Below are 24,397 nucleotides of genomic sequence, written 5' to 3'. Positions count from 1 at the left end.
AATCTTACTCTTTGGACTGATGCTATCAGACTTGCCACACCGTTTGCCAAAAGGAGAAAATAATTAAATGGATTTAAGAAGATGTGTTTTTTTCTGTCAACAGAAGAAGCAGCTTAATAGCTTGCCAGCCCACAGAGTTACATTTAATATATATATTCTCCATACTCTGTTTCTTCTTGCATTCTAATTATGAGGAAATGCACTCCCCCCCCCCTTTCTAATTAACCAATTTTCCTCATTTTCCTTACCACAGGCCAGTTTTTTGGGCCTGTCATTTTAGGACGAAAAACGCATTGTGATAATAAAATGTTTTATGGACAGAGAGCCAGGAGGAAGCATATGGGGGCAGGATGCCAGGCTGATTTCATTTCTTTTCAATATAACTAGATTTAAATGAAGTGCAGTTACGACAAGACATTTCTCCTCTCTGCTACATTAAACAATACAATAACGGAGGACGATAAAGATTGAAGGACTTTCTCAGGATGAAATTTTTGATGTTCATCATCCTGTTGGACATAGACTGTGTTCGGCACGGATGATCCGTTACGTCTTGCTGCGTTGCTTACAAGCAATTTCAGAGAAGACGAAGGGCGGAGCAGCTAGGCTGAACGTCCTCACCGCCAGCCTGTTCCCAGATGTGATGGGAGTCTTATCTTCAGCTGCCAGAATCAACCTTATTTGAGGCCCGATTTCATCACTGTTGCATTTATGCAGGGAAAGACAAAACAGCCAACCAACCAGACGGGCGACTGTTGAGGCATTCTTGTGCAACTGACAGAATAGCAAAAAGACAAAAAAAGAGAGGCAGAACGAGAAGGAAACTTGCAAACTGCAGTTCTGAAGTGCTTTCAACGAATGAGGTTGAAGCTGGTATGCTCACTTCCTCCCGACATATCCGTTCTCGCTCTGTCTTTCTCTATCTCTCCCTTTGTGTTTCTCTCTGTTTGCGTGTGAGAGAGAGAGGGAGGGAGGGAAAAAGAGAAAGAGAACAGGAAGAGAGGGAGAGATAGAGACGGAGAAAGAAAAGGGGAGAAAGAGGGCAGAAAACGGAAAGCGGGAGAAAGAAAGAAAGAAAAAGAAAGAAAGCAGTGAGAGAGAGGGAGGGAGAAAGTGGGAAGTGAGTGAGGGAGAAAGAAAGAAGAAGCAGGGAGAGAGGAAGAGGTAAGGAGAGGGAGGAAGAAAAAAGCAGCGAGAGAAAGAGGGAGGGAGAAAGAAAGGGTGAGAGCGGGGAGAGGGAGAAAGGGGGAGAAAGGGAGAACGTGGAGAGAGAGAAAAATAGTAGGGAGAGAAAGAGTGGGGAGGGAGAAAGGGAGAGAGGGAGAAAGAGGGAGAGAAAGAAGGAGAAAGAGGGAGAGACAGAGTGAGAGAGTGCATTTTCCTAAGAAGTCATGGTAACTCTCTGCTACTAGAAAAGGCAATGGAGATTTCTGAAGGAGTGCCTCCAGAATCACAACTAGCTTGTAAGTGCTTTTTCTTCTTCATCTCCGAATCTTAAGTTGCTAAGCTTGTTCAACTTTACAGTTGTCCTTTTCCCCCCTACAACGGGCTTCGTTATTCAGTTCCTCTTTATATGCTCTATAAATTTTTTTTTTTTGGCCTTTGTGAAGTACATTAAAAAAAAATCCAGGAGTGAGACTAGGTGAAAGGTGAATGGATTAATATATACAAGCATAGACACCAGAATTCGTAAATCTTTTTGGAAAAGCAATGGATTTCATCTTCCTTTAACCAGTTTCATTGTATACATGATGTACAATGACAATAAAGGCTCTACTATACTATTTTGATTTAGGGACACAGTGGCTCAGTAGCTAAGATGCTGAGCTTGTTCATGAGGAAGGTCGGCAGTTCGGCGGTTCAAATCCCTAGCGCCGCATAATGGAGCAAGCTCCCGTGACTTGTCCCAGATTCTGCCAAATGAGCAGCTCGAAAGCATGTAAAAAATGCAAGTAGAAAAATAGGAACCATCTTTGGTGGGAAGGGAACAGCGTTCCATGCGCCTTTGGCATTGAGTCATGCCGGCCAGATGGCCACGGAGACGTCTTCGGAGAGTGCTGGCTCTTCAGCTTTGAAATGGAGATGAGCACCGCCCCCTAGAGTCAGGAACGACTAGCACATACATGCGAGGGGAACCTTTACCTTTACCTTATATTATTTTGACAGCCTGATACGAATGTGGGAAAGGGTGGCCCAAACCTTCTCCTTCGTCCTGCGCAATCTAACTGAGTAATCTTAAAACCGGAGTCACCAGAAGGATTTGCTTGTTCGTGGTTGTGACTGATAGGACAACCAGAGTTTTGTAACTCCTGCTGAATTTCTAAGGCAGGTTGAAGCAAAGCAATGGCCAATGCAGTTAACTCCCATTTGATGGATGCTGCCTGCCTTAAAAAACAACAACCTCAAAACAATCTCCCATATTATTCCCAGAATCCATATTTTGTCCACATTTTATTTATTTATTACTTTGTTCGTCAAACACCTACAAGATAAGTATAGATAAGAACATAAACATGAACAAAGGAAGTAAATACAGATAACTGGGGACAATAGGACAGGGACGGAAGGCACACTGGTGCGCTTATGCACTCTCCTTTTACGGACTTCTTAGGAATGGGGTGAGGTCCACGGGAGACAGTTTGAGGTTGAAGCTGTGGGGGTTTGAGGATGCAACAACAGAGTCAGGTAGAGCATTCTAGGTTGACCACTCTGTGGCTGAAGTCATATTTTCTGCAATCGAGTTTGAAGCGGCCTACCTTGAGTTTGTATCGATTGTTTGTCCGTGTGTTATTGAGGTTGAAGCTAAATTAGTCATTGACAGGTAGGACGTTGTAGCAGACAATTTTGTGTTCTACACTTAGCTCAGACCAAAGGCAGCGTAGTTCCAGGTTGTCCAAACCCAAAATTTCAAGCCTGGTGGGATAAGGGATCCTATTGTGAGCAGAGGAGTGGAGGACTCTTCTCGTGAAATACCTTTGGACTTGTTCAATTGTATTAATGTCCAATATACAGTGTGGATTCCAGGCGGAACGAGCTGTATTCAAGAATTGGTCTGGTAAAGGTTTTGTACATTTGTTGGACAGGTCAATCTGGAGCTTCGGTGACCCCAGAAAGAGGTCAATAACCATTGTCATTTCAGGTGGTAGCACCTGCAGGGGTGCAACAGCGGAGGAGAGCAATCTCTGTTCTGCCTTTGTGAAGTTTGGAGTTGCGGCCATGGACCATTTTTGAAATTCAGAAACAAGGAAGCAACCGATCGAGGAAGGCCCTTTTTAGATTCTTCTTTTTTTTTCAAAACAAAAAAAATCTGATTATTCAGCCTTTGGGCATATAGATTGAGATCACCTGGGAAAAGCTCCCATGAATATGAGTTGGCAGAGCTTGGCAGAACTAGTATCCCACATCTGAAAGCAGAACAGGAAAAAAAAATCCACAGTTCTGTGTAAAAAGCTTTGGATTTCTCCAGGGTTGGTTCTTCGTAGGACCTGTTTTGCACAGCTGAGAGGTGTGCAGCCCTGCCCAGATATTGCTTCAGACCATGACACAATAGACTCAGGAGTCAAAGAAAGAACTGGAAGCACGCTAGAAGTAGTCAGGGATGAAGCTTTGCTGGGCTTCAGAGGTGCATTTGTTGATCTCCCGATCTTTACCTGCAATTGTCTTACCTTCTCCTGGACCCTAGCTGGATGAAATGAACAGATGAAATGTTTTGTTTCTCTCATCCTGAAAACAGCCAGGATCTTCAAGGAAGAAAGAGCAGGCACTGACAGCTGAAGTCCTTGTTGGGTGAATTGTACACCTGTTCGACATGGTTTGTGGTGTACACCAAGACAAAGAGGATGATGAAGAAGAAGGACCACCCTTTAGCATCACTTATTGTTGGAATAAAGGAAAGGAGCAGCCAGATTTCTGGAGAAATGGTAAAAATCAATCATTCCACACCGTTGGTGGAAAACGTGGTGGTGGCCAGTGGTGGGATTCAAAATGCTTTACTATCAGTTCTGTGGGCGTGGCTTTGTGGGCATGGTGTGGCTCTGTGGGCGTGGCAGGGGAAGGATACTGCAAAATCCCCATTCCCTCCCAACTCCAGGGGAAGGATACTGTAAAATCTCCATTCCCTCTCCACTCCAGGGAAGGATACTGCAAAATCCCCATTCCCTCCCCACTCCAGGGGAAGGATACTGCAAAATCCCCATTCCCTCCCCACTCCAGGGGAAGGATACTGCAAAATCCCCATTCCCTCCCCACTCCTGGGGGAAGGATACTGCAAAATCCCCATTCCCTCCCCACTCCTGGGGGAAGGATACTGCAAAATCCCCATTTCCTCCCCACTCCAGGGGAAGGATACTGCAAAATCCCCATTCCCTCCCCACTCCAGGGGAAGGATACTGCAAAATCCCCACTCCAGGGGAAGGATACTACAAAATCCCCATTCCCTCCCCACCCCACCAACCTTCTTTCCAGCTCTGTTCTCCTGTTCAGGGCAACAAAAGAAGATAGTCCCTGGGAGGCTGGGAGGCAGTGGGGGTATGGCCAGCCTATTTGCCGGTTCTCCAGACTACTCAAAATTTCTGCTACCGGTTCTCCAGAACCTGTCAAAACTGGCTGAATACCACCTCTGGTGGTAGCCATAATAACATTGACCTGTTTGGGGCTTTAAAAAAATCATTTAATTTAATTTTCTGTTTGAACGGAAGCAGCTTTTGTGAACAAAAGTATTAAATGAAAATCATGATCTTATCGTATGAGCTGGAGTTGAGAGGAAGGATGGAAATCATCATCGCAATTAGATCCTTTTTCATCTGGAAGTCCGGTTCCCCCACCATAGAGTCTCCTCCTAGTGTGGCGTCCTTTTTCCTCTACCTGCCCTAACCAAATGCCCTATCCATTGTGGAGTCATCAGTGACAAGGAGCCGCAGCAGAGGGATGAAAGAGCCCACATGCAGCTCCAGAGCCACAGATTGCTGGCCCCTGATTTAGAACAAGAGCCAGAAAGGTCACATGGAAAAAATTTCAAGTTCAGCTCATGGCCTTGCTAAACTGTATAAAAATGATATGTGATTACGTCACCTTTGTTCCAATTTTTAACCTCTCTCTTTCAAAAGGAAGCTTTGTCAAAAATCCATGAAACTTATCCTGCCTTTGATTAAAAAAAACCATCCTTTTGGCGTGCTTCAGTTGTGCTCATCTTAAACCTATATTAGCAAATATATCTCTCATCTGCTCGTCATTTCCCCAACGCCGTTGAAATATTCTTCCAAGCATTTCCTGGAGATTCACGGATGTGCACAGCACACGATTTCTCCTCTGCAGCATTAGCAATGTTTTCCCAAAAGCATCACTTGATGAACAAAGCGAAGCTGAAGATATGGATGTTCCACCTTCCAAATTTTATCCGTTAACTCTATCCCCCCCCCCCATCCCCAACCCCAAATCTCTCGTGCTGAAAATGCATCTGGAAATCTGAATCTTAATGGAAATTGACAATCGAACGAGACACAGGAGTGGGTAATTTGGAAGGCCGGTGCTGTGAAGACATTTCAAATGAAGCTTCAATTTGGCAGGCAGAAAATAGTTGCGTTGGCTTTGTTGTCCATCGCACTTAGCTCCGGCTTACTTGATAAGCCAGAGTGATCTTGATTAACCTATTGCACCGAGCCAAAATGTGCCTTTGCCTGAGTGCGATGTGTGGACCCAAGTGTCATGTTTTGCAAAGCACGTTCCAAAGGGGCTTTTTTCAAGAGGCAAGTGGACTTCCCTTCTTTTTCCTTGAAGAGGTTTCGCTTCTCATCCACGGAAGCTTCTTCAGCTCTGACTGAATGGTGGGGAATGGAAGGATTCAGCCTGAAGTGAAGAAGTTTTTGGATGAGAAGCGAGACGTCTTCAAGAGAAAACAGGAAAGTCCTGTTGCCTCTTGAAGAAGCACCTTTGTGTTGTGGCCTGCCAGCGGCCAATGGCACCAGATTCGGAAAGTGAGGAGGTTGGGGAGGAAGATGGACCAGTCCTGGAGTCTGGGGAAGGCTCGGATGAGAGCTCTGTGTCAGATGCAGAGTGGGGGCCAGGACTGTCTGGCAATTATCAGCTGCCTTCGGAGTCAGACATCAGCGAGGCAGAAGAATAGCTGGAGTCTATTCCCAGTGGGCGCATAGTCAGAGTTGCCAGACGAAGGGAACAGCTAAAGGACAGGGGTCGACTTGGGAGTAAGGCCTCAGGTGGATGATGAATGGCCCCTCCCAGAGGAAATAAAAGAGGAGCGAAAGGGGAGTGGAGTTTGCAGGAGACCATTAGTTCGCTTCATTGGTTTGTGACTCTCTGAGACTCCTTGCCGATTTTTGCAGCTATCGGCCTGGCAGCTCTCCAAGCCAGATAAGGTCTGTGACTGTAAATCCTCTCTTGAAAGACTTTGCTGGATGTCAATGAGCAGAATTCACAGTCCATTAATAAAAGGTTTTTTTTGTCAGAACCAGGAGTTTGTTTCAGGCTCTTGGGAAGCCTCAGTCAGAACATTTGGGGACAACCATGACTTCAATGATTGAGAACCTCCATAGACATTTGTAAACCATGATTGATGACATATTAGGCAATTGATTGACTGTGGTTTAACCTGCCAACCTTGAACAATTAATTTTCCCAATGGTTGCATTGCAGACATTCCAAATGGACAAGTGCTTATGGTGTTGACAGCTCACAAGTCCCATGGTCCTCCTCCTGCTGTCATAAATTCTTGGCAAGATAAACTGAAGACTTTGGGAATAGAGGTGAGGCTTCCAGTCTTGTTGAAACTTGCAATACGAAAATCAGCACTTTTAGCAGGTTCCCATTAGACACAACACCACATTTTTCTCTCCTGCGTGCATGCACATACATGTGTTTTTGTGCGGTATGAGAAAATATGTATCTAAAATAGTTTACAGAGGCATTTGTTGTTGTTGTTAATTGCAAAGTCATGTCCAACCCATCGTTACCACGTGGACAACATTCCTCCAGGCCTCCCTGTCCCCATCCTCTGGAGTCCATTTAAGCTCACACCGGCTGCTTCAGTGATTCCATCCAGCCACCTCCTTCTCTGTTGTCCCCTTCTTCTTCTTTTGCCCTCCATCGTTCCCAGCATGAGGCTCTTCTCCAGGGAGTCCTTCCTTCTCCTTAGGTGGCCAAAGTCTTTGAGTTTCCTCTTCAGGATCTGGCCTTCTAAAGAGCAGCCAGCGTTGATCTCCTCTAGGGCTGACCGGTTGGATGGCCTTGCAGTCCAAGGGACTCAATGCAGGAGTCTTCTCCAGCACCAGAGTTCAAAGGCCTCCATTCTTTGGCGCTCAGCCTTTGTTATACATACGTATAAACGAGCTTAACATCTACTTCAAGTTAAGCTGGACCTGCTAAGGACTCCATGCTGTTTTCTTGTCAGCTATAAACATGTAAGGTTTTTGAGTCTCTTCCCAGCTCAACTGGCAATCCTGAAATTGACTGGTTGTTTGGTCACCACACTATTAAAAAAGACGTTGAGACTCTAAAAAGAGTGCAGAGAAGAGCAGCCAGGATAATTATGGGACTGGAGGCTAAAACAGATGATTAACGGTTAGTGAAGAGAAGGACCAGAGGACACATGATAGTAGTCTTCCAATATTTGAGGGGCTGCCACAGAGAGGAGGGGGTCATGCAATTTTCCAAAGCACCGGAAGCAGGGGTGGATTGCTGCCGGCATTATTGCCGGTTGGGTGCACAAAAAAGTTTGTGTTTGAGTCAAATCCCTTTCAGATGGTGGCTTGGAGTCAGTAACCAACTCCCCTCCAGATGTGCCTGGAACTGGTTCATCTTCCTCCAAGCTGACATCTGGAGAGATAACTGGGAAAGCATCCAGGGAGTCATCACACTGGGATGGGGAACTATGACCCTTTTATGATTTGCGGACTTCAACTCCCAGAATTCCTGAGCCAGCCAGCCAGCCATTCTGGGAGTTGAAGTCCACAAGTCCTAAAGGGGCCATAGTTGGCCAATCCTATCCTAGAGTGGCAGGTTTGCTGATGGATATGTTTAAATGCCTCCAGGGAAGGTAGGAAATGGAAGCTCACCTAAGACTCTCTGTTACCTGCCTAAGCAGGGGTTGGACTAGAAAACCTCCAAAGTCCCTTCCAACTTGTTCTGTTCTGTTCTGTTCTGTTCTGTTCTGTTCTGTTCTACTCTACTCTACTCTACTCCACTCCACTCCACTCCACTCCACTCCACTCCACTCCACTCCACTCCACTCCACTCTACTCTACTCTACTGGACTCTACAGACTTGACTCTACTCTACTGGGCTCTACTCTACTGGACTCTACTCTACTCTACTGGACTTGACTTGACTCTACTCTACTCTACTGGACTCTACAGACTTGACTCTACTCTACTGGGCTCTACTCTACTGGACTCTACTCTACTCTACTGGACTTGACTTGACTCTACTCTACTCTACTGGACTCTACTGACTTGACTTTACTCTACTGGACTCTACTCTACTGGACTTGACTTGACTCTACTCTACTCTACTAGACTCTACTCTATTGGACTTGACTCTACTCTACTCTAAAGGACTCTACTCTACTGGACTCTACTCTATTGGACTCTACTCTATTCTACTCTACTATTATTAACAACTCTTATCCCGAGTACATTTCCCATGATGTTTAACCCAAATATCCTCCTCAAGTGACAAACACAAGTCTGATGTTGTGTGGTTATCCGAACAGGTGACAGAAGACCAGTGGGAAACTTTGATACAACGGGCTGTGCTGGAGCCAGAAATAAGAACGTACCTATTGTACAACTCCAGAGGAATAAGGATGGCCATGGCTGCGGTAAGAACCCCGTAGAACTATGGGGGAGGCATTTGGAGTATGCAGTGCTCTGTTGGTGACAAAGAGCTACGCAGGTAGTCCTCAACATACAACAGTTCATTTGGGACCGTTCAAAGTTACAATATCACTGAAAAAAAAAGACTTACGGCACTTTTTCACACTTATGACCATTGCAGCATCCTCATGGCCACGTGACCAAGATTGTGGGGTAATGTGGGCTAAATCTATTGAATCTGTCTATATCTATCACAGAAGTGAGTACCACCCCCCTCACATTTTGTAAATATTTAAGTCTTATCTTTTCATGTGACAACTCTGAAGAAATGACACTTGGCTATAATGTAAAGAAGTGAGTATACAGCTTATACAACAGTGTAAATGGGCTGTCCCCTCAAAATAACGCAACATACAGCCATTAATGTCTAAACTGCTGGCAAGATATAATTAAATATTTACAAAATGTGAGGGGGTGTACTCACTTCTGTGATGTTCTATCTATCTATCTATCTATCTATCTATCTATCTATCTATCTATCTATCTATCTATCTATCTATCTATCTATCTATCATCTATCTATCATCTATCTATCTATCTATCTATCTATCTATCTATCTATCTATCTATCTATCATCTATCATCATCATCTATCTATCTATCATCCCTATATCTAGTATCTCTCTCTTCTCTCTCCATCTATTTCATATCACTATGTCTCTCATCTATCTATCTAGTATCTATCTCATTCTTTGTCTGTGTTTGTGTGTGTGTGACTGTCATCTGTCTGTCTGTCTGTCTGTCTGTCTATATCTATCTATCTATCTATCTATCTATCTATCTATCTATCTATCTATCTATCTATCTATCTATCCTCTATATCTAGCATCTCTCTCATCATCTATTTCATATCACTATCTCTCTCATCTATATCTAGTATCTATCTCATTCTTTGTCTGTCTGTTGTCTGTGTGTCTATCCATCTATCTATCTATCTATCTATCTATCTATCTATCTATCTATCTATCTATCTATCTATCTATCCTCTATATCTAGCATCTCTCTCATCATCTATTTCATATCACTATCTCTCTCATCTATATCTAGTATCTATCTCATTCTTTGTCTGTCTGTTGTCTGTGTGTCTATCCATCTATCTATCTATCTATCTATCTATCTATCTATCTATCTATCTATCTATCTATCTATCATCTATCTATCATCCTAATATCCCTTTCATCTCTATCATCTCTCATCTCTGTCTGTCTGTCTACCTACCTACCTATCGACCTACCCTTCTAATATCTCTATAATCTCTCATCTCTATGTCATCTATCTATCTATCTATCTATCTATCTATCTATCTATCTATCTATCTATCTATCTATCTATCTATCTATCTATCATCTATCTATCATCTATCTATCATCCTAATATCCCTTTCATCTCTATCATCTCTCATCTCTGTCTGTCTGTCTACCTACCTACCTATCTACCTACCCTTCTAATATCTCTATAATCTCTCATCTCTATGTCATCTATCTATCTATCTATCTATGTATCTATCTATCTATCTATCATCTATCTATCATCCTAATATCCCTTTCATCTCTATCATCTCTCATCTCTGTCTGTCTTTCTACCTACCTACCTATCTACCTACCCTTCTAATATCTCTATAATCTCTCATCTCTATGTCATCTATCTATCTATCTATCTATCTATCTATCTATCTATCTATCTATCTCTCTCTCTATCCCTCTATCTCAAGCTCATATGCCATTCAGCTCGCCAATGGGGACTCTAGACGGCTTACAAATGTATAAAAGATTCTTTTTAATCTTTTCAAGAGTAAATATTGCTCTCAGTTGTCCTTAAGTGCCATCTCGGAGATGGGCGGTCCCTCAATTTGATAAGAAGCAAATAAGTAAATAACCATGATTATCATTGCTTGTGCAGTCAGCCAAATATTTAGACCATATTTCAGCATTTTTATTTCCCTGTTATTATTATTATTATTTCTGAGACTTAATCTCTCTTCTTTTCAGATTGTTTACGTGATTCTTTGGATCAACCTTTATTCCGTCCTCCAAATTTTTTCGGTCGGACAGCCTTGGAAAGTCAGTGTTTTGGTTACCCTTGTAGCCTTGTTGGCCACTGTGGCCATTCTCGTCATAATTCATCACTACCAAAGAAAGGTAAAACAGGACTGAATTGTATCCAGTTGCCATTTCCATTTTTTTTGTTAATTAATCTCCCCATAATCCCTTGCATCAGAACGAAGTTGGGGCAAATGAATGCAGCTGAGCATTTACTGACTGAATACCCTTCCTGTCACCAATGCGGAGTTTGCAGCAGATATTTTCTCCTTGTGCCCAGAGAGAGAAATATCTGCTGCTACTACCACATTTCCCCGAAAATAGGACAGGGTCTTATTTTCTTTTGACCCCTGAAATAAGCGCTTGGCCTTATTTTTGGGGGAGGTCTTATTATTTTTGAGGTGTAGGAGGCGGCGAGCAGGGTCACCTCATGGCTGCTGCTGTGTTGCAATATTTTCAGGGAGGGCTTATTTTAGCGCAAGAGCCTGACTGGGCTTATTATCCAGGGAGGTCTTATTTTTTGGGGAAACAGTGTAGGATTGAACTCACAGCCTCCTAATTGTGAGGTGAAAGGTTCACCTCTAAGCCACCGCACCACTCATCCATTTGCCATTTCCATGAGGGATTAATATTTCTATATATATATCTTATTCTTTGACCCTGGGTGATTCCCTACTATTGGTAAGCAACAGATGGAAAGAATCAAGCTCTTTCAAATGAGGTTTAGCAGGAATCCCATGGGTGGGATACATGAGGCGATGCTTCCTTTAATTTCGGAGGATGATATCAGCACAGTTTACGACACCGCATCCCTCCTCCTGTTGTAGCAATCATGCCTGAGTCATGTTTAGGTTTTAATTTCTCCTGTATGTCTTGTGACTTTAAGTCTTTTCCCCTGCTCTCTCGAGACAGCTGGGGTTGAAATCACTGTCTCTTGGGCTGTGGGGTCGTTTGTGTTCTCTGAACTTGGTGATGTTCTTGCGAGTGTTTCATTACCAAATTAGGGAACTTCCTCAGTGTGTAGTGTAGTGTGTAGTGTATTGGAACAATGATGATATTCCCTAGTTGGATAATGAAACATCTTCAAGAAAACCATTAACCTCGGAGAGCTTGTCCTCCACCTCCTCCTTTTCTTCTCCACAAGCCTAAATTCTTTTTTTTTTTACAATTTTTTTAAATTTTTATTAAACACACAGAAAAAACAATCATTTTACATTACATCTTGTAGAAAGTGTATCAATTGGTTACAATTAGCATTCATGCATCTCTTCCACAGCCCTTACTTACATTCGTATCAAATGTCAAAGTTCTTAATAAGTCTTACTTTCAACCTATCATTGTTCTCATTTAACTGAAATTGTTTTAGTGTCCTTTTGCCTAGAATAATCCATAGTTAAAAAACGCAACCACCTAATGGCATTTCATTAATTATTACAGAGTCATCCAATAGCCTTAAACCTTTATAACATATTCTAAACAAAAATTAGTTGACCAATCACTGTTTACAATTTGTGTCCACGTTCCTTTTGTTATGGTAGCACATATATGTATCATTAACTGTATCCCTTATCCTTATCATTCCATTGTTAGTTGTTATAATTAATATCGGTTAACAAAAAAAATCCTTTACTGTTATATCTATTTTCTTCTCATCAAACCAACATATGTGTGTACCTTATTGCCCTTAATCAATTATTTATTTAACCATCTATAAGTTACTAAATTACTACTTACTAATTATAAAACTTAGTTAAATTTTTTGCTATCTATTTCATATATCCAATAACATTATACCTTTATAACATATTCAAAATAAGAATTAATTAAGCCTACATTCTTCTAGGATTGATGATGTTACCTACCGTATATACTCGAGTATAGGCCGACCCGAATATAAGCCGAGGCACCTAATTTTACCACAAAAAACTGGAAAAGTTATTGACTCGACTATAAGCCTAGGGTGGGAAATGCAGCAGCTACCGGTAATGATGTCCCGTGCAGTCGCGGGAGCGATGTCCCACCTCCTATGACACACAGCACAGTGATTCCTATCATTGGATCACTGTACCAGAGGAGGTGGGACATCGCTATGTGGCTGCTTGCCATAACAAGGAGGAGGTGGGACATCGTTGCAGAGCGGCAGGAGGGGGAGGAAGGGGAATCGTAAGACAGCCCTACATTACATTAGAACGTGAGGAGGGGGGATGGTGCGGTGCGCGCTGCGTGGTAAACTGACACAGAGGGAGGGGAAACTCACAGGGGCGCCGGGCCATTCATGAGCGTCACCCAGCGGCATGGCCCCGCTCCTTTTTCTCCTCCATTTCGGGCAAATTTTTCACTGACTCGAGTATAAGCCGAGGTGGCTTTTTTCAGCCCAAAAAGTGGGCTGAAAAACTCGGCTTATACTTGAGTATATACGGTAGTTGAGTCATGAAACACCTACAAGAAAACAACCAAGTTCAGAGAACTCAAGGACCCTATAGCCTTCCTCCTCCTCTTCCTCTTTCCCCCTCCTCCTCCTCTCCACAAGCTTACTTCCTTCTAGGACTGAGGATGTTACCCAGTTGGGTAATGAAACATCTTCAAGAAAACCACCAACCTCAGAGGGCTCAAGGACCCTATAGTCTTCCTCCTCCTCCTCCTCCTCCTCCTCTCTACAAGCCTACTTCCTTCTAGGACTGATGATGTTATCTAATTGGGTCATGAAACATCTTCAAGAAAACCACCAACCTCAGAGAGCTCAAGGACCCTATAGCCTTCCTCCTCCTCTTCCTCTTCCTCCTCCTCTCTACAAGCCTACTTCCTTCTAGGACTGATGATGTTATCTAGTTGGGTCATGAAACATCTTCAAGAAAACCACCAACCTCAGAGAGCTCAAGGACCCCATAGCCTTCCTCCTTCTTCTTCTTCTTCTTCTTCTTCTTCTTCTTCTTCTTCTTCTTCTTCTTCTTCTTCTTCTTCTTCTTCTTCTTCTCCTCCTCCTCCTCCTCCTCCTCCTCCTCCTCCTCCTCCTCCTCCTCCTCCTCCTCCTCTTCTCTACAAGCCTACTTCCTTCTAGGACTGATGATGTTATCTAGTTGGGTCATGGAACACCTACAAGAAAACAATCAAGCTCAGAGAGCATCAAAGATCCCACAGCCCCCCCACTTCTCCTGAAAACCCAACTTCCTTCTAGCACTGATTGTCAGGGTTCTGACAGATGCCCTAATTAATTTAATTCATGAGCATTGAGCCAAGTTTCAAAAGAAATCCAGTTATTTATTAGGAGCAATGTGTCAGCATGTACCGAGTGGAGTTAGCTCTGCCCCATGGGATGTACGGCCCACCCATGGCCCTGTTTCCCCCACCTCCTCCCAGGGTGTGTCATAAATCACATTCTCCAATGGAGCATTTTGGTTGTGGCAGCTCTCCCCTCCTGCCTATGGCAACTCGAGGGCAGGCCAAGAATGCTTTATGAGTTGACACTGATGATGTTACCTAGTTTGGCAATGAAATGTCTTCAAGAAAACCCCCAAGTTCAGAGAACACAAAGGTTCTCACAGTCTGCAAATATTCTCTTCTGCAGGTTTCTCTTGAGTTGGTTTTGTTCTTTCGTTAGGGTGTTGATTTATCTCAGCTCCCACAAATGTACTCAAAGGGTGCTACAATTACCCCAAAATGCTAAATCAGGATTTGCCAATTTGGTGAAGTCCCAAAACACATCCTGGCTTTTTTACGGAACCTCAGATCCTTTCCCTAAAAGTTCAGGAGATCAAATTTAGAGGCATTAATTTTCTTCCCTACAAAATGCGTTCTTGATTCCGCCGGGCTGTCGCTGATTTCGAATTAAATGTAATTAACTTGAGGTCGCCGGATGGCTCCCCGTGCTTTTGACAATTTCCCCTTCTGCCTAAATGAAAAATTAAATAGAGACTTTGGCAGAAGCCTGTGGAGCTGACTCGGTAATTGTGCTGTCACCTCGCCCGCATCCATTACTTATTTTGTATCTCGGCTGAGAGGCTGGCCTTAGAGGGGGCTTGTCAGGTTGGGTAGAATCGAGACGTGAAGACTTCACAGCAGATTAGAGCAGGGGTGAAATCCTCCCGTTCTTCGTATGTTTTAGCCTCCAGTCCCCTCATCATCCTGGTTGCTCTTCTCTGCACTCTTTCCAGAGTCTCAACATCTTTTTTAAAGTGTGGTGCAGAGGTGAGTTCCTACCAGTTCGCACCTATTCGGTAGAACGGGTTCGTCAAATTTACCGGACCGGTTAGAAGAGGTTCCACCAGTGGACCCAGAAAGCAGGCCACACCTGCAGAAGAGGTTCCAAATTTTTTTGAAACCCACCACTGCTAAAGGGTTAGGGGTGCAAGGATCTTGTAACTTGACAGCTTTAAGACTTGCATGCTTCAATGCCAGAGTTCCTGAGCCAACATGACTGGAGGAGGAATTCAGGGAATTGAAGTCCACAACTCTTAAAGCTGTCAAGTTTGAAGACCCCTAGTTTTTTTCTAAAGGGTTAGGGGTGCAGGGGTCTTGTAACTTGACAGCTTTAAGACTTGCATGCTTCAATGCCAGAGGTCCTGAGCCAACATGACTGGAGGAGGAATTCAGGGAATTGAAGTCCACAACTCTTAAAGCTGTCAAGTTTGAAGACCCCTAGTTTTTTTTCTAAAGGGTTAGGGTTGCAGGGGTCTTGTAACTTGACAGCTTTAAGACTTACACACTTCAATGCCAGAGGTCCTGAGCCAACATGACTGGAGGAGGAATTCTGGGAATTGAAGTCCACAAGTCTTAAAGCTGTCAAGTTTGAAGACCCCTAGTTTTTTTTCTAAAGGGTTAGGGGTGCAAGGGTCTTGTAACTTGACAGCTTTAAGACTTGCACACTTCAATGCCAGAGTTCCTGAGCCAACATGACTGGAGGAGGAATTCTGGGAATTGAAGTCCACAAGTCTTAAAGCTGTCAAGTTTGAAGACCCCTAGTTTTTTTTCTAAAGGGTTAGGGGTGCAAGGGTCTTGTAACTTGACAGCTTTAAGACTTGCACACTTCAATGCCAGAGTTCCTGAGCCAACATGACTGGAGGAGGAATTCTGGGAATTGAAGTCCACAAGTCTTAAAGCTGTCAAGTTTGAAGACCCCTAGTTTTTTTTCTAAAGGGTTAGGGGTGCAAGGGTCTTGTAACTTGACAGCTTTAAGACTTGCACACTTCAATGCCAGAGTTCCTGAGCCAACATGACTGGAGGAGGAATTCTGGGAATTGAAGTCCACAAGTCTTAAAGCTGTCAAGTTTGAAGACCCCTAGTTTTTTTTCTAAAGGGTTAGGGGTGGAAGGGTCTTGTAACTTGACAGCTTTAAGACTTGCATGCTTCAATGTCAGGGTTCCTGAGCCAACATGACTGGAGGAGGAATTCAGGGAATTGAAGTCCACAAGTCTTAAAGCTGTCAAGTTTGAAGACCCCTAGTTTTTTTTCTAAAGGGTTAGGGGTGCAAGGGTCTTGTAACTTGACAGCTTTAAGACTTGCACACTTCAATGCCAGAGTTCCTGAGCCAACATGACTGGAGGAGGAATTCTGGGAATTGAAGTCCACAAGTCTTAAAGCTGTCAAGTTTGAAGACCCCTAGTTTTTTTTCTAAAGGGTTAGGGGTGGAAGGGTCTTGTAACTTGACAGCTTTAAGACTTGCATGCTTCAATGCCAGGGTTCCTGAGCCAACATGACTGGAGGAGGAATTCAGGGAATTGAAGTCCACAAGTCTTAAAGCTGTCAAGTTTGAAGACCCCTAGTTTTTTTTCTAAAGGGTTAGGGTTGCAGGGGTCTTGTAACTTGACAGCTTTAAGACTTGCATGCTTCAATGCCAGAGTTTCTGAATAGCTACTTGGACCGACCTAAGTACTAATTCATAATTTCATATCCGGTCACATGGGTGGCAAGCCACTCCCATCTGGTCACATGGGTGGCAAGCCACTCCCACAAAGGAGGCCACACCCACAGAGTAGGTTCGAACAATTTTTGAAACCCACCACTGGTGTGGTGACCCAAACTGGATGCAATACTCTAGGTGTGGCCTTACTAGGGCTTTATAGAGTGGTGTTAGTACCTCCCTTGATCTTGGTTGTATCCCTTTGTTAATGCAATTTAGGATTGCATTGGCTTTTTTGGCTGCCGCTGCACAATGTTGGCTCCTATTTAGCTGGTTGTTCTTATCATCTTCCCTTTCCTTCTCTTTATCAGATGAATGTGAGTACAGATATGAGGCTAATGGCTGCCAATGAAGCCTTCATGAATCTTGGATTTCTGGTCGGGATGACAAATATTCTGGAGAAGAACTGTGCTGCCCCGCAGGTATGTTTTTTCTGAAATGGGACTTTCCTAACAGAATAGTAAACCAGTCCAATCTCTTCTTAAAAACTTCCAGTGATGGAGCACTCACAACTTCTGGAGGCAAGTCATTTCTCTACATCTATCCCATGAAACATTATAGTTTTGCTTGCAAGAATTTCCGCCTTCTGAAGAGAAGATCTCAGGCTTTGGAGGGTTGTATGGAAATTCTGGATGTGTTTTTATTTTTTTTTTGTTTTATTAGACATTTATAGGCCGCCCTTTTCCCTGAGGGGACTCAGGGCGGCTTACAGTCAAAAGGGAGTCACTTCTTTACACAACTGGTGTAGTGTCACATCTGTGAAATGCAAGAAATTGCTCTGTCCATTGAAGAGACAGCTGATTTTTGCCAGGTGCTTTCTTGTTTATCTTCCTCCCTTCTGCTCTCCTTCAGTTGTGGTTTGTTCGTTTCGATGTTGAACCCTGCCTTCAGTCTTTGGCGGATTCGCTGGCTACTCTGAAGAGAAATCAGGAGGTAAGTGGCTTGGCTGCTCCTTCCCTACAAGCCTCTTAGATGCGGGATCAAAAAAAAAGAAGAGAATGCCTGAAATGCATTCTGGTCCAGTTAATTGGGTTCTCAGAGAAATAAATCACATTTAGATGCCTTGCTGCAACAGATGAAAATGCTAACAGTTCTCCCTACACCCTGAAACTTCTACAACGTTCAAAAAATAAAAAAAATGACATTTGATGTCCTCCACTCACACTTCAGTCAGTCCCATTCATCGTCATCTTTTAACGACCCCATAATAATCCCTTTGTTCTGCACTTGGCTTCCCAAGAGCATGAAGCAAACTCCTTGTCCCGACCAAAAACCCCTTTTATTAATAGGCTGTGGATTCTGCTCCTTCACATCCAGCAAAGTCTTTCCAGGGAGGACTTACAGTCACAGACCTTATCTGGCTTGGAGAGCTGCCAGGACCATATCTGCAAAACGTGGCAAGGAGTCTCGGAGAGGCACGAACCAATTAAGAGAACTAATTGTCTCCTGCAAACTCTGTGGGCTCTGTGTCAGAAACAGAGGGGGGGCCAGAGCCGTCTGACAGTTATCAGCTGCCTTCAGAGTCAGACATCAGTGAAGCAGAGGAACAGCTGGAGCCTGTTCCCAATGTGTGCATGCGCAAAGTTGCCCGACGAAGGGAACAGCTAAAAAACAGGGGTCGACTTGGGAGTAAGGCCACAGGTGAACGATGAACGGCCCCTCCCAGAGGAAATAAAAGAGGAGCGAAAGGGGAGTGGAGTTTGCAGGAGACCATTAATTCGCTTCATTGGTTTGTGACTCTCTGAGACTCCTTGCCAAGTTTTGCAGAGATCGGCCTGGCAGCTCTCCAAGCCAGATAAGGTCTGTGACTGTAAATCCTCCCTTGAAAGACTTTGCTGAATGCGAATGAGTGGAATCCACAGTCAATTAATAAAAGGGTTTTTTGGTCGGGACAAGGAGTTTGCTTCATGTGCTTGGGAAGCCTCGATCAGAAAACACATCGAACAAAACCTGAAAAGAGATTTTTCAGATTTGAGCCATTGGTTTGGATTTGCTGACTCTCCCATTGCTTTCTCTAAAATAAATCATGGTCTCCATTGCCAGTCGGCTCTGAAGCGCAATCTGGAAGCCGTCGGCATTGTAATCGAGACAGCTGCCCTGCCAACTTGGGAAAAGCAACTGAACGATTCTTTGGAAGAATCTTCCCTCTTGCCAGAGATAAAAACGAAAGGCAGCAAGAATTTCTTAGCGCGCCGAGAATTCCTCCGTCTTGTCCCGGACAGAACACCCGAGGTAAGAATTCCCTTTCCGTTTCTTTCTCTTCCTTTCCTCTTCTGCTTGGAAGGCCAGCAAAATGATTGGAATAGAAATCAGAACAACAGAGTTATCTGGAAGGGACCTTGGAGGTCTTCTAGTCCAACCCCCTGCTCAAGCAGGAGACCCTATATATCATTTGAGGCAGGAAACTTTTCAGGGTTCCAAGTAACAAATCCAATGCAGTCAAACCTCCGAGGCCTAGATTGTTCCTCAAAGTCCAAATTTATTACTACTTTAGTTCTACAGAGGAATGATTGAGTCTGTCATCAGCACCTCCATAACTGTCTGGTTTGGCTCTGCAACCCAACAAGACAGGCACAGACTTCAGAGGATAATTAGAATTGCAGAAAAAACATTGGCTGCCAACCTGCCTTCCATGGAGGATCTGTATATTGCACGAGTCAAAAAGAGGGCTGTGAAAATATCTACAGACCCCTTACATTCTGGACATCAATTGTTTCAACTCCTACCCTCAAAATGACACTACAGGGCACCGCACACCAGAACAGCTAGACACAAGGACAGTTTTTTCCTGAACGCCATCACTCTGCTAAAACAACTAATTCAACACAACACTGTCAAACTATTCACTAAGGCTGCATTACTGTTACTATTAGTCTTCTCATTGTTCCTATCACCCATCTCCTCCCACTTATGGCTGCAGGTCTGTAACCTGCATCGTTGTTGCTTGCATCCTTATGATTTTTATTGATATTGATTGTTTCCTCATTGCTTATTTGTACCTGGAAGAAATATTTTCCTCTATTTCTGTGATATAACAACCTGAAGTACTCAGTCTATGCTTCACTGATGCCTTGAGGTTCGTCGTGGGAAGAGAAGCTTCCGGGGAGAGCATATGACAATGTATTGCTCAAGAGTTTTGCAATCACAATTGTTTTGAAAACCCATGAGCTGCAAAAGGATGTCCGCATGACTCAGCTGGAATCCCATGTGAAAGTGAACCCGTGTTCTGAACACGCCTTTTGTTTTATATTATTTCAGATCCGCCCTCAATCCCTAGGGAGCGTGACTGATGCACAACACAGATTTAACATATTAACTGAGTTGGAAAAGAAACCTTGTAGGCCTTCTAGTCCAATGACCTCTCCCCCACAACCCCAGTAGGAGACCTTACATCATTTCTGATAGATGGCAGTCTAGTCTCTTCTTGAAGGCTTCCAGTGATGAAAATTCCACATCTTCTGAAGGCAACTTCTGCTCCTTTGGTTGATTGTTCTCACTGTCAGAAAATTTCTCCTTATTTCTAAGTTGAATTTCCCCTTGGTGAGTTTCCATCCATTGTTCCTTGTCTGGCCTTCAGGTGCTTTGGAAAATAGCTTGACCCCCTCCTCTCTGGGGCAGCCCCTCAAATATTATGCCCCCCCCCTGGTCCTTCTCTTCATTAGACTAGCCATGCCCAGTTCCTGCAACTGTTCATCATATGCCTCTAGTCCTCTAATCATCTTGGTTGCTCTTCTCTGCCCTCTTTCTAGAGTCTTAACATCTTTTTCATAGTGTCTGTCTGTCTGCCTGTGTTTTATCTATCTATCTATCTATCTATCTATCTATCTATCTATCTATCTATCTATCTATCTATCATTTATCATCCGCCGTCAGTCCATCCATCCATCCATCCATCTCATCTATCTATGTCATCTGTCTGTCTGTCTGTCTGCCTATCTGCCTATCTATCTATCTATCTATCTATCTATCTATCTATCTATCTATCTATCATCTATCTATCTATCTATCTATCTATCTATCTATCATCTATCATCCGCCGTCTGTCCATCCATCCATCCATCCATCTCATCTATGCCATCCATCTGTCTCTGTCTGTCTGTCTGTCTGTCTCTTCTGTCTGTCTGTCTGTCTGTCTGTCTGTCTGTCTGTCTATCTATCTATCTATCTATCTATCTATCTATCTATCTATCTATCTATCTATCTATCTAGCCCCCTGGATAAAATTCTAGGCAGGCAAGAAATTAGCTGGGACCAAAAAGGACATTGGAATAAAAATCCTTGCCTTTAATTTGGATTTGGGGTTGTACACAAGCATGGATTTTTCTTTAATTCTTGGGTTGAGGCTGAGATTTTTACTCACGAGAAACTCCTGTTCAGCCTCCAGGGTTTGCTGCTGGGTCAGAATAAAATAGACTTCCTTATTTATGTGTTCATGGCCATGTTATACTTATTTATATCCCTCTATTTGTACCAATCTCATGCATAATTGTCCATGCCTCTACCAATACCTGTTACCTTGTACACGTTGACAAATAAATAAATAAAATAGAATTAATGTTGACTTCTTGTCTTTTGTTTCAGACAATGGCCCAGCAGCTCTTGATGGTTTTCAGCAGCTACTACGTCAGGCTCCTGGTCAGTGGTCAGCTTCCAGAAGTCCATGTGGGGCAGCACAAAACTATCGGCCAGAAGCCTTGTCTCTGTCACTTTGTAAAGACTAAATTGCTAGGAAAAGAATTCTCTGAGTTCCAATAAAGGTGGACATTATGTTAGCAACCAAGGCTCTCAATCGTCAAAGACTGAAAACTAGAAGTCTGAGGGAATGAAGAATGGTTTGCATTGTTCTCCCTACAAAAGAACCAGGTCTAAAAATATTTGTTGGGGAAATTTCTGTGCCTTTTTCTGATGAGAGACTACATTATATTTGCATCAGGATCTGCCTCTGAGTGATAAGAAGGCCTTTTGCCATGTGGTATATTGTTTGTGCAGAGTCGTGACAATGAGTTGGCAGCCATATCCATGCTGGGGAAAAAAAGAAAAGAAAAAGAAAGAAAGAAAGAAAGAAAGAGGGAGGGAGAGAAGGAAAGAAAGAAAAAGTAAAGAAAGAAGGAAAGAGGAAAAAGAAAGGAGGAATGAAGGAAAGAGAAAGAAAAAAGAAAGGAAGGGAAAGAAATAAAAAGAAAAAGGAAGGAAGGAAGAAAGAGGAGAGAGAAAGAAAGAAGGCAAAGAAAGAAAGAGGGAGGGAGAGAAAAAAGAGAAAGAAAGAATAAAGAAAGAAAAAGGAAGGGAAAGGGAAAGAAAGAAAGAATGAAAGATAAGAAAAAAGGGAAAGAAAGAAAAAGAAAAAGGCAGGAAGAGAGAAAGAGGAGAAAGAAAGAAAGAAGGCAAAGAAAGAAAGGGGGAGGGAGAGAAAAGAAAGAGAAAGAAGAGAAAGAGAAAAAGGAAGGGAAAGGGAAAGAAAGTATGAAAGAAAGAAAAACGGGAAAGAAAGAAAAAGAAAAAGAAGGAAGGAAAGAGAGAAAGAGTAGAAAGAGAAAGAAAAGAAGGAAGGAAATAAAGAAAGAAAGAGAAAGGGAGAGAGAGAAGAAAAGAAAGAAAAAAAGAAAGAAAAAGGAAAGGGAAAGAGAAGGAAAGAAAGAAGGAAGGAAAGAAAGAAAATAAGGAAGGAAGGGAAAAAGAAAGAAAAAAAGAAGGAAGGAAAGAAAGAAAGAAAGAAAAGAAAAAGAAGGAAGGAAAAAAGAAAGAAAAAGGAAGAAAGGAGGGAAAAGGAAGAAAAGAAAAAGGAAGGAAAAGAAAGAGAAAAGGAATGGAGGGAAGGAAGGAAAGAAAGAAAGAATAAAGAAAGAGAAAAAGGAAGGGAAATGGAAAGGGAAAGAAAGAAAGAAAGAAAAGAAAAGAAAAAAGGGAAAGAAAAAAAAGAAGGGAGGAAGGAAAGAGAGAAAGAGTAGAAAAAGAAAGAAAAGAAGGAAGGCAAATAAAGAAAGGGAGAGAGAGAAGAAAAGAAAGAGAAAGAAAGAAAAAGGAAGGAAGCGAAAGAGAAAGGGAAAGAAAGAAGGAAAGAAAGAAAATAAAAAGGAAGGAAGGAAATAAAGAAAAAAGAAGGAAGGAAAGAAAAGAAAGAAAAGAAAAAGAAGGAAGGAAAAAAGAAAGAAAAAAGAAGGAAAGGAAAGAAAAGAAAAAGAAGGAAGGAAAAAAGAAAGAAAAAGAAAGGAGGGAAAAGAAAGGAAGAAATAAAGAAAAAGGAAGAAAGGGAAAGAAAGAGAAAAGGAAAGGAGGGAAGGAAGGAAGGAAAGAAAGAAAGAGAAAAATAATTCCCCCAGGAACGAAGAATTATATCTAGCTGGATTCAGGAAACGCCCAGCCACAATGTTATAAACTGAATTCCTGAGCTTTTTCGGTCTCTGTTCAAGAGCTGCATCTTCTCAGCTCAGCTCCCCTTACTTAAGAGACCCGCGGAGAGACTCATGGTCAGTGAATCAGCTTCTAGGAAAGAGAAGATGCCTCGAGTGTATTCCCCTTGGTCTCCCCTGCATGTGCGAAGTCATTCTTTCTCTCTGCGCCCCCGTAGGGCCCCCCCTCCCCCCCACTGTGGTGATAAAGAATCATGCGTCCGAATTCTGCATGGGATTTACTCCTTTCTATATAAGGCAATTTCTCAGGTTTCCCCTGCTCTTTTTTAACTACTTGAGATAGAAGGAATAGCAGAGCCGGGCTCGGGGTAAAAAAAAACACACACACACATGGCAGGGAATCCACTACTTACAATCATTCATTTAGTGGCCATTCGAAATGACAGTGACCCGGAAAAGAAGGGGCTTATGGGCATTTTTCACCCTTGTATCCATTGCAGCTCCTCCAATGCTCACCTGATCAAAATCCAGGGGCTGGGCTCGTATTTATGACTGTTGTATTGCTCCAGGGTCATGTGACCGCCCTTTGTAACTCCCGAGCCGGCTTTCGACAAACAAAGTTGATGAGGGGAAGCCGGATCCATTTAATGACTGCCCAGTTCACTTAACAACGAGTGGTTGGCTCAACAACGGTGCCAGGAAAAGTCATAAAGTGGGAGAAAGCTCACTGAACAGCTGTCTTGCTTAGCCATGTTTGGCTCACGTGGCCATCAGCCAAGGACTATGAAAAAAAGAAAGAAAGAAAGAAAGAAAGAAAGAGACAGAGAGAGAGAGAAAGAAAGAAAGGAGAGAGAGAGAGAGAAAGAGAGAGAGAGAAAGAAAGAAGAGAGAGAAAGAAAGGAGAGAGAGAAAGAGAGAGAGAGAGAAAGAAGAGAGAGAGGGGGCCGAAGGGAGGGAAGGAAGAAAGAAGGGAGAGAGAGGAAGAAAAAGAAAGGAAAAGAAAGAAAAAGAAAAAAGAAAGGAAGGAAGTAATGAAAAAACGAAGGGAGAGAGGAAGGAAAGAAGGAAGAAAGGAAGAGGGAAAGGAAGGAAGGATGAAAAAAGAAAAAAGAGTGATAGGATGGAAGGGAAGGAAGGAAGAAGGGAGAGGAAGAAAAGAAAGAAAAAGAATGAAAAAGGTAGAAAGAAAGGAAGGAAAGAAAGAAGAAAGAAATGAAGAAAAAAGAA

General features: G+C 43.0%; 1 protein-coding gene across 4 annotated transcripts; it reads left to right on the top strand.

Annotated features, from left to right (window-relative positions):
• Positions 1-639: 639 nt before the first annotated feature.
• TMEM268 (transmembrane protein 268) lies at positions 640-21,843 on the top strand. Of its 4 annotated transcripts, none has more exons than XM_032233310.1 (9): positions 640-873; positions 3,734-3,920; positions 6,649-6,758; positions 8,723-8,830; positions 10,874-11,023; positions 17,132-17,242; positions 17,673-17,753; positions 18,864-19,052; positions 21,402-21,843. In XM_032233310.1, the coding sequence occupies exons 2-9, from the start codon at positions 3,809-3,811 to the stop codon at positions 21,573-21,575; spliced, it is 1,035 nt and encodes a 344-aa protein (XP_032089201.1). In that variant the 5' UTR covers positions 640-873; positions 3,734-3,808; the 3' UTR covers positions 21,576-21,843. The 4 variants fall into 4 exon arrangements, with proteins under 4 accessions (XP_032089201.1, XP_032089200.1, XP_032089202.1 ...); XM_032233309.1 differs by lacking the exon at positions 640-873 and adding an exon at positions 1,312-1,463; XM_032233311.1 differs by lacking the exons at positions 640-873; positions 21,402-21,843 and adding exons at positions 1,312-1,463; positions 20,079-20,263.
• Positions 21,844-24,397: the final 2,554 nt, after the last annotated feature.

Source organism: Thamnophis elegans, chromosome 16, assembly GCF_009769535.1.
Source record: "Thamnophis elegans isolate rThaEle1 chromosome 16, rThaEle1.pri, whole genome shotgun sequence".
NCBI classification, from domain to species: domain Eukaryota; kingdom Metazoa; phylum Chordata; class Lepidosauria; order Squamata; family Colubridae; genus Thamnophis; species Thamnophis elegans.
This window is presented reverse-complemented; position numbering and strand designations above follow the sequence as displayed.